Source organism: Xyrauchen texanus, chromosome 1 (assembly GCF_025860055.1).
Source record: "Xyrauchen texanus isolate HMW12.3.18 chromosome 1, RBS_HiC_50CHRs, whole genome shotgun sequence".
In the NCBI taxonomy this organism is placed as follows: Eukaryota; Metazoa; Chordata; class Actinopteri; order Cypriniformes; family Catostomidae; genus Xyrauchen; species Xyrauchen texanus.
In genome coordinates, this window is record NC_068276.1 from 56,789,520 (window position 1) to 56,804,353 (window position 14,834).

General features: G+C 36.1%; 1 protein-coding gene across 1 annotated transcript in view; it reads right to left on the reverse strand.

The window, feature by feature from the left end:
• Positions 1-4,090: 4,090 nt before the first annotated feature.
• LOC127655325 (synaptic vesicle membrane protein VAT-1 homolog-like) overlaps positions 4,091-14,834 on the reverse strand; it is a 32,333-nt gene continuing 21,589 nt past the window's right edge. The window contains exons 8-9 of the mRNA XM_052143114.1: positions 8,739-8,822; positions 4,091-5,600 (exon numbers count right to left, since the gene is read on the reverse strand). Coding sequence (XP_051999074.1) covers positions 5,502-5,600; positions 8,739-8,822 — 183 coding nt within the window. The 3' untranslated portion in view covers positions 4,091-5,501. The remainder of the gene's footprint in view (positions 5,601-8,738; positions 8,823-14,834) is intronic.

The window sequence follows — 14,834 nt, forward strand, 5'->3', positions numbered from 1 at the left end:
ATTTATTATTGATCAAAACATAAAACAAAAATACTTGCATCAGCTATCAAAGCATTTAGAAAATAAATAGCAGTTACTGATTTGATTTCAGCTTTCTCAATGTGCCACAATTTGAGCAATCTCAGCTTCTTTTTGGTTTTCTGCTTCAACATTCTCCACTATGGATAATGCAATCCTTTCGCACCAAGAAAGCACTTCCAATACAAATACAAGTTCATAAGTAACCTCTCTGTCGAACTGGAAGTGCTTTCTTGGTGCTGGAGGGATTGCAATATCCATAGTGGAGAATGTTGAAGCAGAAAACCAAAAAGAGAAGCTGAGATTACGCCATGGCCACAGCTGAGAAGAGCTCTCAAAAGCAGAGGATCTGGACAACACACTAAATACAGTCTTCAGGTCTTCTCCCATCCACACTCTCACCCTATTGGCTGAACATTCAGTGTTTGTGCATGTGTAAGGTGATTCAAATACCTTAGGTGCAGTCACAACAACCCTTCCCCTGTTTTCAGCCATTCACAAATATTTACAATTTACCCTCTGAATTGTAAAGTGATGTCGAGTACCTAGAAAGGTGCTGTTTAAAATAAACTTTAATTATTATTATGATTTACTTGGGAAAGACGTGCATTTTATTCATATTGTCCTTTCTAAATACATTCTTATTTATTTGATAAATACATTCTATACAACTTAGGTTGTTCTAAAGTAGAACCAAACTGTTCTGTAACAAATTCAAATTCTGAAACTGTTTTTTTATTTAAAAAAAAACATATTTTTTATTATTCTGTTCTATTTTTAATTCATTTATTTAAAATAAAAGTTTAAATGTATTTTATTTTATTTTGAGATTGGGCTTCCCTCTTTATATCAGTCATCATTCAGTAGTTAATGTAGGTGCAGCGTAGTTCTAGCGGGAAGACTGCAGCTGTACATCATCGCACCATTAGCTGGATAATTCCCAGCCAATCACATGTAAGCCATTGCTTTATATGTCTGCGCACAATCTATCACATTGATGTTTTAGTGTGCTAACACGGCAACCTCCACCACCCCACCACCACCAGTTGAGTCCTGTCCTGCATGGGGGTAGACTCCTCCCCCTGCCTCCTATCTCCGGCAGGATATGACAGTTCCAAGTACAACTTCTTCGGACCGCCAGACGGGGCCAACGCCAAAGAGAGACATTCCTGTTTTATATTCATCAAATAAATGTCATCTTCAATTTCACTCAAGTCTGTGAGTCTTCCTGATTGAACTCTAATTACTGGCATTAATGTCCGTTAAATAAATCGATATAAATTGAAAAATAAAGTCAGGCAACTAAAGAGTAACAGAGACAGTAACAAACAGTTCTAACAAAAGAAGATTGGTGTAAGCCAGTGGTGTATAAGGAATATACAACAAAAACAAAGTGAATGTTATTTTATTATAATTCAATTATGGTAAATATTCATTAGTATTTTATAAATGTAAAATTTTTATTTTATTTGATAAAAGAACAAACGGTTCTTACAAATGCAGATGATGAAATATGAAATATTGAACAATAATAAAGGTGAAATTTTGTTTATTTTAAATATCTATTATTTATTATTTTTGTATACATTTGTAATTGTTTTATTTATTTAATGTGGAGCTTGGGATGTTCACTGGCATTGTAAATCTACAACCATGCAAAATTATTAAATAATCTGAAAATGTTGGGTATTTTGTTTACATTTAATATCGGGGGGGATAAAGCAAGTGTGTCTTACTGTTAGTGTATACACTGTACATATATAAACATGTTTACACTTCTGTGTTTATTCCATCTGGCAAAGCAGCTTCATTTGTTTTTAATCATAAATGTTGATTCGATCAAGCAAACCAAGTATTGAACAAACTCTCTTGTGCATAACGTTGTCTTGAGAATATGAACAGATGCACATTGATGCAAGATTGGTTTGGGGAGACAGAGGGGCTGTTGATAGAGAGGAAGTCCAGTTCAGATGGAGGGAGTGAAGAGATGAGTGCTGCCCGAGGGGAATTTCTTATACTGTGTATCTTTGAAACACATGACACTTGCCCTCAAGATCTTTTATAGACATCCCTCTAATTAGCTTTTAAATAAATGAATATATATTGAAACAGGAAATAGTCAGTGAACTAAAGACTAAAGAAACAGAGAAAAACAATCCATGGGGAAGGTCACACATTTTTATCACCGTTATATTTCATTTTTCTGGATAACAAAACCACGAAAAGGCCACTGACTGCTCTATTTTGAACTGAAAAGAGCAAACCAATGTTAATTATTTCAGTGCCATTTCTGACTAACCTCGATCAGCAAAAGCAATTCTCATTGCAATGAAAAATCTGATAAGAGCAATTTGAAATGTCATTTGGTTGATGTACTGAACAACATGTTCAATGTTTAAATGGCAAAAAGACCATATTATATCCGCGCGCGCGCGCGCAGACACACACACACACACACACACACACACGTTGTGTTTTCATGTTTTATGGGGACTTTCCATGTTTTATGGGGACTTTCCATAGACATAATGGTTTTTATACTGTACAAACTTTATATTCTATCCCCTAAACCTAAACCTACCCCTAAACCTAACCCTCACAGAAAACTTTCTGCATTTTTACATTTTCAAAAAACATCATTTAGTATGATTTATAAACTGTGTTCCTGACAAAATGTCCCCACAAGGTCAAAAATTTCAGGTTTTACTATCCTTATGGGGGCATTTGGTCCCCCACAAAGTGATAAAAACATGCTCTCTCTCACACAACACACACACACACACAAAAGAAATGCTCTGCAGGACATTTTATTCAGATTTCAGGTTTTTGCCAGGTCTACCATAAGATAAAAGCACATCTACTACCTTGAACTACATGGCAACAATATGTTTTAGTGTATCTTTAACCGGAAATGGCTGCAAAATGAATACATCAGATGTGTAGGGCTTTATCTTTAAGTCAAGTTTTGAAACACATCTCAAACACTGTAGCCCAAAACAAACCGGAGAACATGTATTTTCACATACTGCTTTTCATACAATGCACTTAGTCATGGAAACAATATGTAATGTACATTAAAGAAACAAATCAACATGAACTTTTAGAAAGACAACAAGTTCTTGGTTCATTATAATTGATGTTAATTAGTTTTTACATGGGTGCACTGATTCCAGCTGAACATAAAGGGATGTTCACACTTCCCAAGGAACACAGCATGAATGTGAGCCAGTGAACATCATGCTTTCTGTTCAATTCAATGTATTTTAATTAATCGATTAATTCAATAAAGAGAAGAAATCACACTTCTTTGAGGTAAATTAGAGTATACTGGCACCACCATCACATCACAAAAATATAGGTAACACTTTGCCATTAGGTTTGATACGTTAGCATTAGTAAATGCTAAATGTATTGTGAACTAACAATGCTTTTTACACCACTTTTAAATCTTGGTAAATGTTATTCATTTTTAAGTATACTATTGTTAACTGTTATTTCATGTTAGTTTATAATGCGTTAAAAGGATAGTTCACGCAAAAATGAAAATGTTCTCATTTACTCACCCTCATGCCTTCCCAGATGTGTATGAATTTCTGTATTCAGCAGAACACAAGCAAATATTCTTAGAAGAAGATTTCAGCTCTGAAGGACTCGATGCAAGTCAATGGTGGCCAGAACTTTGAAGCTTCAAAAAGCACATAAAGGCAGCAGTCAAGTAATCCGTACAATTCCAGTGGTTAAATCCACGTCTTCAGAGCGATATGATAGGTGTGGGTGAGAATCTGATTAATACTGAAGTCCTTTTTTACTATGTCCATTAGGTGCCGATATGCACGAAGAATAAAAATCGCCAAAAACAAAAGAAGAAGAAGGTGAAACTGGAGATTTATAGTAAAAAGTGGCTTAAATACGGATCTATTTCACACCCACACCTATCAAATCACTCCTGAAGACATTTGGATTACTTTTATGCTGCCTTTATGTGCTTTTTGGAGATTCAAAGTTCTGGTCACCATTTACTTGCATTGTATGGACCTACAGAGCTGAGATATCCTTCTAAAAATCTTCCTTTGTGTTCTGCAGAAGAAAGAATAACAAAAACATCTGGGATGGCATGATGGTGAGTAAATGATGACAGAATTTGTATTTTTGCGTGAACTATTCCTTTAACGCATTGAACTTACATTTAAACTAACATGAGAAAACAATGAACAATAGTATACTGAAAAATGAACATTAACCAAGATATTTAACTTTTTTAATGTTACACATGTCTTACACATAATATGAATAATATACAAATGTTAACAACGTTAATATACAATCTTATTGTAATATGTTACCAAAATATTATACCACACATACACAGAATCACGCGTTTTGTTTTATTCTTTGTCTGCTTTTCATAAAATATTAAAGGGGAAACCAAACACTAAGTATTCTTTGTCCTCAGAGCAGATGCAACTAAAGGCACTAGGATTTGTTTTGTTGTTGGTTAATCCTTTAAAAAGGTTAAAAGACCTTGACGATGCCATGTTTGAATGTGCAGAATCGGGAATGAGATTTCGGAGCGATTGCAGTGGGCAAGATTATCATTAAATAACTACTTAAATTTCGAGCTGCTTCTCACACAAAACGATCGTATGGCTTCAGAAAACTTGAAATGTATCACATAGTCACATGGACCACTCATACGATGCCTTTTTTGTAGCTTGACAGCCCCTAGTCACTGTATGTTTTCCTTATATGGACAAAACCCAGCATGAATGTTGTTCTAACATCTCCTTCTGTGTTCTATAAAAGAATGAAATGCAATGAATAATTTATGACAAAATTGTCTTTTTGGGTGCACTACTCCTTTAAGAAAAGTGGGCGATTACATAGCTGATCGTGAGCAATATTTTGAGGTAATACTTGCTTAATATCTTAAGATGTGTGAGATAAATAAAGGGTAACACAGAGGATTCTTTCACTTTGAGCTGAAACAGAGAGGCACACTAAAAAGTGTGTGACACACACACACACACACACACACACACACACATCATCCTCTGCACATAGTAGAAATACTGTCTCTCAATTCTCCATTCCGTTCAGTCATATACACACTGTCTCACAATCTCCTTTAACATCACCAAACATTTCAAACACATTTACATCAGACGCATTGCAATCTGTCAATCCACTGATTGGCAGGCCCAAATAAAATATTCACAAGTCTGCACAAGGGTTCTCATGAAGTTAGTACTACAATAACATTTTGGTCTATAACACATTTCAACACTGCACTAAGAATGGCACTTCAGTTGTACATTTAACAACACAGTTAGTGTTTTCAGGACTTGATCCTGCAAAAATGGCAATGGTACAGACAAAGAACGGAGCAAAAACATCACACACACACTTCAGCACAGCACAGGGTCAGAAAGTACAGCTCAGGTTTTTGATAGTCTCTGGATGAGTCTTGTTGTAAGTGGATGGGTTCACTGAATAAAGGGCATTCGCTCCTTGTTGTCATTGTCTCCTTCATGTTCCTCCTCCTCCTCACCTGCTTCACTGGTCTCTGTGCTGTCATTGGCCATCTGAAAGAAAAAAACAGACTATCATTATCTGGTAAAATAACAATGAGACCTATATACTTTCGTAATAGTTTCTCGTATGGCAAAGAATTTAACCCTCAAGGACCGAAGCATTGAAACATCTGATTTATTTTCTTTCATTCCACCTTGAAAGCCTTTTTAGTAGGGCTGTCAGATGATTACAATTATTAATCGAATTAATCGCAATTAATGGCATCTCAATATTTGCCGAGAAATGCCCCCAAATAAAAGAAAACCTTTATTTATTTATTATGATTAAATTGTTATATTTAAATAATTCTAAATATAATATATATGATAAATAATTCAGATCGTGTGGAGGTTGGAAGTTCATTCCACCACAGAGGAGCACAGAAAGTGAACGATTGTGAAATAGACATTGAGCCTCTTTGTGATGGGACCACCAGGTGTCGCTCGTTCATAGACCACAGAGAGCACGGTTCCATTGGCTGTCCTAACAGCCAGAGTCAAAGAACTCATTTGATGTGGGCGTCTACAGGTAGCCAGTGGACTGAAATGTACATTTACATTTATGCATTTGGCAGACGCTTTTATCCAAAGCGACTTACAGTGCACTTATTACAGGGACAATCCCCCCGGAGCAACCTGGAGTTAAGTGCCTTGCTCAAGGACACAATGGTGGTGGCTGTGGGGATCAAACCAGCAAGCTTCTGATGACCAGTTATGTGCTTTTAGCCCACTTGACATGAGCCATTTTGGCTGATTGAAGACCAGATGCACTGCATCTGCAGTGGATTAATTGTGTTAGATGGAAGGCCAGCCAACAGAGCATTGCAGTAGTCCAGTCTTGAAATGACCAGAGCTGGGACCAGGAGCTGTGTAGCATATTCAGACAGGAAAGGTCTGATTTTCCTGATGTTGTAAAGTGCAAATCTGCAAGACCGAGCGGTTGATGAGACGTGTGCAGTGAAATTAAGCTGGACATCTACCAACACCGCAAGGTCCGGGATGTTCTGGTTGGTGTTAGTGTGGTTCTGGTTGGTGTAAATTAATAATGCATTGTTAATATCCATATTATTTAAACATAAGACTATCATTGGCTTACAGTCCACAGTGACCCATTTTGCAATTTAATTTGTCAATCTATCAGAGGTAGACATAGGGCTATTATAGGTTATTATACCATATTATTAATTATTATAATATAATATTAAGTTATAGGGCTTTTTTAAGTCTAGGTACATGTGTCGGACGGAAAAACACTTCTCAAGTTTCCTGCACTTGGAGTTGAGCTCCATCCAGCTGTATTTGAATGCAAAAACGCATCCTCATCTTGTGCTGTCTGCTTTCAGTGAGTGTGGTGTGTTGCCTGTAGAGCTGCACGTTACGTTGCATATGCAGCTGCGCTTACTGCCCCCTGCTGACTGAGACTCTGAAACCACAAATGTGGTACTTCAAGCTCGAATTGTTCGGATGATAGAAATATTCCTCATAACAGTCCGGGGGCATGCTTAATTGCATAAATATTTGTAACTAGTTATTTGTAATAAAAGTAATAGCACTGAATCAGCGATAAAATCGACAGTCCCACCTTTTAGGAAACCACTGATTTTCAAGCATATTTTGTTTTGGGGTGAATTTTGTGACTATTGCAAGCTGTGACATTCAACAGAAAAACCATTTGATTTTAAAAAACTGTTGTTGTAATACAGTTCAAAGTATCAGCAACTGTTATCCACAATTTTCTGAGCAACCACTGGGCGGCACCATGATGATTCTAATTGCCTGTTTTGTGTTTCTGGTATATAGACTGCAATAAAAAACTGCCAAAACGAGTGATCCAGAGGAGAACAACCATCGATGTGTTAGTAAAAATGAATTTCAGGCTCAACTTGTGCAGTTGTTGTCTGTCATAACAACTCAGAATAATTAATGATATCAACGTAACTAACCTTGGACCATCACTCCACTGTTTATAAAAAAACGGTCATCTTGACTATGTGAAGTATCGGCATGTTTTTTGACAATTTTTACAGATGTAATACCTTAAACTTTACATTACCGATGCAAGTGAAAACACTGGATATCGGAAATCGAAAGCAGTCGAAACGTGAAACATTTCCACGTTCAGGAAAAAGGTGGATTTGTAGTTTTTCAACATGATCTTCATGCTGCTTCTAAATGTTAATTTACCCTGAAATCAACTGCAATCTACCAAAATGCTGACATCAGACATTTTTCATCAATTCAAACTTGTTCGTCGTGGTGCTAGAGTTAATAGAATATGCATTCCTGTTGACTGTTTTACACCATTTACACCTAAACATACAACTCGCTTTTGGTGCCACCCTGTGGACATTTAATTCAGAAACTGTTCAACAACACTTCCAGCTTTGTCCACTGGGGGCAGAGGTTCAAATTTTGCTAAGCACAAACCAATTTCAGCAGCAGAACTTTCGACCTTCTGTTGTTGAATTTACATTTTGATCACTGTAAACACAAATGGTTGCAACTTAAAATTATTCTAACGTTGGATTTCTGTTACAGTGAATCTTAAGAATACATACAACTCAAGTGGTTTAATCCAAGTCTTCTCATGTCGATTATGAGAGAAGCTCGATTACACTTCCTTGCACTTGACGCATGCGCAAGTGTAATCAAGCTTCTCTTGCAAGAAGACTGTATATGTTAAAGTTTATAGTGAATAAGGAGTTACATTTGGTCTGTTTCTCACTCAAAACCAATTGTATCGCTTCAGACGATATGGATTAAACCACTTGAGTCCTATGGATTACCTTTATTCCAGTGGCGAGTGGTGGACGTTTGACTTTCAGGTTAACCCCATACAAATCTGAAATCTGATTTAACACAACATATGATATAAAAAAAAAATAGGCCTTCATAACAATATATGATATAAAAACGTATTCTGTGCGCATATTGCACAGAAATGCAACAATATATATTTAAAAATACAAAAAATTTATTAAAGTTCATTAAAATACAATTAATAGAAACAAATGATGTAAAAACAGAATAATGCAAGACAACAGTGATTTATGTTTTGCTCATAATGCAGCGCTTTTGTTTGCGGAGTTGAGATGATCTGCAGAATAATGGTGAAAATTCAAAGGCAGGTTTTCGGGATGACTCACTCACCAAAGGTGTGGGAGACTTTTCGACATCCAAAATGAGCTTTCCTATGTTCCCTCTGTCATGGATTCTCTGCATGGCCTCCTTCACCTGCAATTAAACATAACACGAGCAATGTACAACATGCATCCAAAAACACACACCTCATTAGTCAAACAGTTGTCTTTTTTTGCTCTCACAAGGTGTGAACAGTAAACTTCATGTTGCCTAGAATGTGCAGTGCCACAGACAAGACTAAAGAGGGCAGCAGAGTTAAAGTACTATGAACCTATCATGCTGCTTCTTGATTTACTAACTTCTCATGCTTTGTCAGGCAACTTTTCACAGCTTTGGACAAAAATTAAGCAGTAAATGTTTTCTATCGCTATAGAAATAAATTCCCCAAATGTAGAAGATGTAATACTATACTAGTTCCATCCATACCCCTTATTATTACCAATGCCACTTTGCATATCAGTAGAGTAACAGGTCTGGATAGTACAGATATCAGTCTTGCACCCTCTTGCTCTGCATAAGATCATTGATTTCATTAAACATCCAGGGTCATTTCTCCAGCTGCACCCCTCAAACTTCAAAAGGCATTGAAAATATGTGGATGGTGTGATTGCATCTGAATGAGTTCACTGCAGTGGCCATGCAGGAATGAAGACAATCAAATGTATCAGTGAAAAGATGATCTCAGTATATCTACAGAGACACAGAATACACTCATTTTCAAAGCCTCAAAATTGTATATTTACATTTATGCATTTTGGCAGACGCTTTTATCCAAAGCGACTTACAGAGCCCTTATTACAGGGACAATCCCCCTGGAGCAACCTGGAGTTAAGTGTCTTGCTCATGGACACAATGGCGGTGACTGTGGGGATCGAACCGGCAACCTTCTGATTACCAGTTATGTGCTTTAGCCCACTACGCCACCACCACTCCATATTTAGTCCCCTTTTAGCTTGTAGGGCTAAATCTGAGACTCAGTCTACCCTTTCTACAGTACACCATGAATTGCTCACTTTAGACAGACAAAAGGTGACCTCAGATCAGCCTAAAACAAGCTCAGATTGGTGCTGGCTTTTACTTTGTGGAATTCCCCTCCAAAACACTAATGCTGTGGGAGTCTGCACCCCTGGCACTCAACCCACATCCAAATAATACAAAAAATATTAGTGTATTATTCAATGCACCTGGTCAAGAACAAAACTGCATTGGCATAACAGAAGGGGCATTACCATGACAACAACCTGATTATAAAAGGACAGACACTCCCTAGTTAGGCTACTATAAAATCTGAACATCACTAAATACTTCAAAAGTTCCAATAGGGTGAATCACACATTTCATTTCATACTCAAACAACAACAACAAAACAACTTTATTTTATGTATAAATGTATGATACTTTTAATAGTTGAAGTTGTAATTTAATGTTTTTAAAAATGGTATTCAGGGCCACCGATAATGGTGGACAACTGGACCTTTTGTCCCGGGCTTGAGGGGGGCCCGGATTGAAGATGGGAGCGCACAAAAAAGGCTATTCCATATTGTAGAGCACATCTAAATGCGTCGCATTTACATGGGGCTCGAATACATTTTGTTTGTAGAATTTCTAACTGAAGCCATGTTTATTTCATTTCGTTCTATTATTAAATTATATTTTGCATACATAAAAAGAAGCTATTTAAGATTTTTTGCATTGTGACAATTTCAAGACAATTATAGTTTTTTTTTAATTATTATCATTATTGCTTTGGTACTATTTTCACAAGTGGAAAATATTCAAAATTCTTAGTACTAATCTCACGACAGATCATCAAAATGCACTTTCTTTTTAAACATTTGAGCACATTTTCAGTGGTGTTAATCCTTTCCTCTACACCTAATAAGGGTTTAATCAACAGAATATATACCTTCCATTCACAGTAATTGCCTTTTATAATGCTATTTTTGTTTGCTTCTGTTCTCCTTCAGTTTAATACTTTTGTCTCTTAATTGTTAATCAATTCATCTTTTGGTATAACTACATTTTCATCTGGTCTGATTATTGTGTGTTGGTAAGGTATCAACTAATTGCTGTAAGAGTTTTCAATCAGGATAAACTAAACATAATGAGTCCCAATTATTACTAATTTCTTTCACCTGTTAATCACAATTGGTTCCTATATACAGTAAGTTAGTAGAACTGTGTGTGAGCATTTGCAATGTGCAAACATGTAACAGGATGGACTGCAAGACAGAGAGGAAACCTGCAGAGGGGTCAAAGAGGTAGACGTGGAACCCTCCATAAAGGTGGGCATTGACCTCATTAAACATGTGGGCATAGGGATCAACAAAGGGATTGAGGCAGAAGGCAGCGCACTGTCATTTCAAATGAGGTCTGAGCCATCATTGACAATGTGGTTACAGTAACAGAGTCCTTCCCATGGCAGAGGCTATAGGATTACTGTAATGTATTGTGTATTTGAGATTATTTCCATTTACTGTAAATTTTAATTCTTAAAATTGTATTTATTTTTTGCACGCTTGACTTTGGATTTTTGATCACATATTTGACTTGTTGGATAAATATATTAGGCATTATGGATTTTGTCAATTTGGTAAGATAATTTAAGTGTAATAATGCCCATTGTAATGACTGTGAATATTACAGTTAGAGTAACTTAGTTTATTCAGCACCAAGTGTGATTTGAAACATGTGTCTTGCATTGTTTGCTATGGAATTAACGCATTGTTAAAAGTACTACACTGAAAGAAGATCATACTGTTGCGTTTTGATGATTAACCAAAAGGTCCCATTACATGTTGCAATAATCTTGTGTTTTGAAACAATGATTATGTGGAAAGAAAACGCGTATAACCACAATGAAAGCAGATTTCGAAAGCGTGACTAGTTGGGTTACATGTGTGAACAGTTTGGAGTTTTGTACTAGAGTTTTGAAATGTACCACTTGGAACCAAAAGCAATTAAATAAACCGTAAGCACAGTCACAAATGTCTCATTATTGTAATCACTCTGAATGTTTTACTTGTGAGTTAATTTAATTTATTTATTTGTATTATTATTCTCATTCGAAATAATGATTCTCATTACAGTATTACAATATTTATGGTATTGCAGTAAAACAAATCTGTATAAATTTAGAATAAATGAATATTAAAATAATATGAGGTATTAAAGGAATGTTCCAGGTTCTATACAAGTTGAGCTCAATCGACAGCATTTGTGGCATAATATTGATTACCACAAAAATGTATTTCAACTTTTTCCTCTTTAAAAAAAACTTGTATTGAACCCAGAATTTTTCTTGATGGATGGATGACGGACATCTGTCTATGTCAGAAAGAAAGAGTGTTAGAGTGGCTGACAGATAGACAGAAATAGTGACAGGCAGATAGATAGTGACAGACAGACAGAGTGGCAGACAGACCGACCGAAAAACATATAGTGGCAGACAGACAGATATCTTTAACTGATAGATAGATAGTGACCGACCGACTGAAAAACAGAGTGGCAGACAGACAGATATCTTTAACTGATAGATAGTGACAGACAGACCGACTGAAAAACAGAGAGTGGCAAACCGATATACAGACAGACAGATTGATTGATAGTTAGACAGACAGATAGAGATGATAGATAGACAGATAGATAGTCAGACAGACAGATAGTTAGACAGACAGATAGAGATGATGGATAGTTAGACAGACAGATAGATAGTCAGACAGACAGATAGTTAGACAGACAGATAGAGATGATGGATAGTTAGATAGACAGATAGATAGTCAGTCAGACAGACAGATAGTTAGACAGACAGATAGAGATGATGGATAGTTAGATAGACAGATAGATAGTCAGACAGACAGATAGTTAGACAGACAGATAGAGATGATGGATAGTTAGATAGACAGATAGATAGACAGACAGATAGAGATGATGGATAGTTAGACAGACAGATAGATAGATACCTCCACAGCTTGTAAGGACTATAGTGACACACATCATCTGAGATTAACAGGCTGGTTGTTCTGTTTCAATGATTTGAAAATAATGGTCTTAGTTACTCTTTAACCTTGCTGATGAAGCGCACACTGCTCATAAAATCAAGAATATTATCTTGTACATGCTTGTTAACCTGATGAATTGAAATGTAACCTGCTCAGTGATTTTTCCCACAGTGAGTCCAAACTGCAAGAAATTGTAGACTCAGAGAAAATACCCTGGCAACCACCCAGAACATCCAACCACACAGTGGCACATTAAAAGACACTTTGGCAATTGCATAGCAATGCCCTGGCAACCATAGACAACACCCTATTGTGATGTCTAATTTAACACGGGCACCACTCGCATTTTCTTTCGAAAATGAGAATCAAACAAAAATTATTTGTGCATTCCTTAATGAGGATGAGAACGTTTTCTTATCACATCTTTACAATCAAATGAAAATCAATGTGTTCTCAATACAGCTTGTGTTCAATCCATGAGATCAGCACAGTGAAATCTGAAGGGCTTTTAGGAAGCCTGAGATTTGAAACAAATGAAAGCATGCACAGACTTCTAAAAGCACATCAGTGGTGATAATGACAGAATTTTCATTTCTGGGTGAACAAAATAGTAACCAATGTTGGGTTTCCATGTTTTATGGGGATTTATTTCAGGTTTTACTATCCTTAAGGGGACATTTGGTCCCCACAAAGTGATAAATACATGCGCGCGCAAATCTCGTGCCGCTTCTATGACATTCTCGTCACATGTGTCAGCTTGTGGGCTTGACTGGTCTCAAACCACGGCCTTTCCAGTTTGAAGTCCAATAATCTATGAAGTGAGCTACCGCGGAAGCTAATCACACCAGAATAAGTGTGAAAATGTAGGTCAGTCTGTAATACAAGCTTTAAATGTATAGTTTTTCAAATGATGAATTATCGTAAAAGTGTTTTGATATCAGTGCGAAAAATAAGTCTTTATAAAATCATAATCAGCCGTTGTACTCGTGATTTGCGTGAAAGTGAATAAAATGCACAGTTTGTGTTGTGCCTCTAGTGTTCATTTCAATGGGAAACCAGCAAAACGTAGAACTAGGCATGTAAAAGTCAGTTTGCAAAAATTTTGATGCAGTAAATTTCACTTTATGAGACTTGGTTGCTACAATGGCAAGAAATAGATGAGTTTTAATCATATTTAATATTAATAATTAACATTTCAATCACAAAAGGTTCTGTTCTGTCAGCAAAATCATCATGGGCCTTATTTTAAGAGCGCTATGTGATACGCAGGACTGGGAGGGTTACTTTTTAAATGTATTCCACTACAGATTACAGGATTACATGATGTAAAATGTAATTTGTAACGTATTCCGTTAGAATACTCAATGTCAGTAACGTACTCTAAATACTTTTGGATTACTTCTTCAGCACTGGTAGATTTTTTCACTTGTTTTGACTATAAAAACTCTGCCAGTACAGTAAGACAAAATACACATGTTAAAAATAAATTCTCTGAAAAACCTAAATATCGTATACAGTGTTGTTTCTAAAACAAGATAAATCAAACTGATCATGTTTTAAAGATTTTTAGATATTTTTACATGAAAACAATACAAAAATTATTATCAAGAATATGATTTTTGCCCTAATATCAAAAGGTCTTACTAGAAAAAAAATTATTATGATCTAACGTGAAATTTCTTGATTTAAATTGTAACTATAGTGGAATACAGTTACTTATATTTTGTATTTAAAATACGTAATCCCGTTACATGCATTGTCCCCAACCCTGGCAATATGTCCAGTGGGCATGCCTATGAAGTTTTGATATTTTTATGCAAGCATGCATTAAATCTAGATGCGAAATTGAGATGCTAAAGTGGAGGTTTTTTTTCCTCCAGTTATTACACATAAACATCCTATTATAAAGTCCATTCCCTGTCAAGCACCAGTGATATTACCAAACACAACACATTCATAAAAACGTTGGTAGTGTAAATGGACTTTGTGCAATGTATTAGAAGATATGGACTTATGTTATTTTGTGCATTATCTGCATCCTTGTTGACTGTCAGATATATATCTACGAGAGTGACACGCTCCTTTTATATGCACACAATGCGTT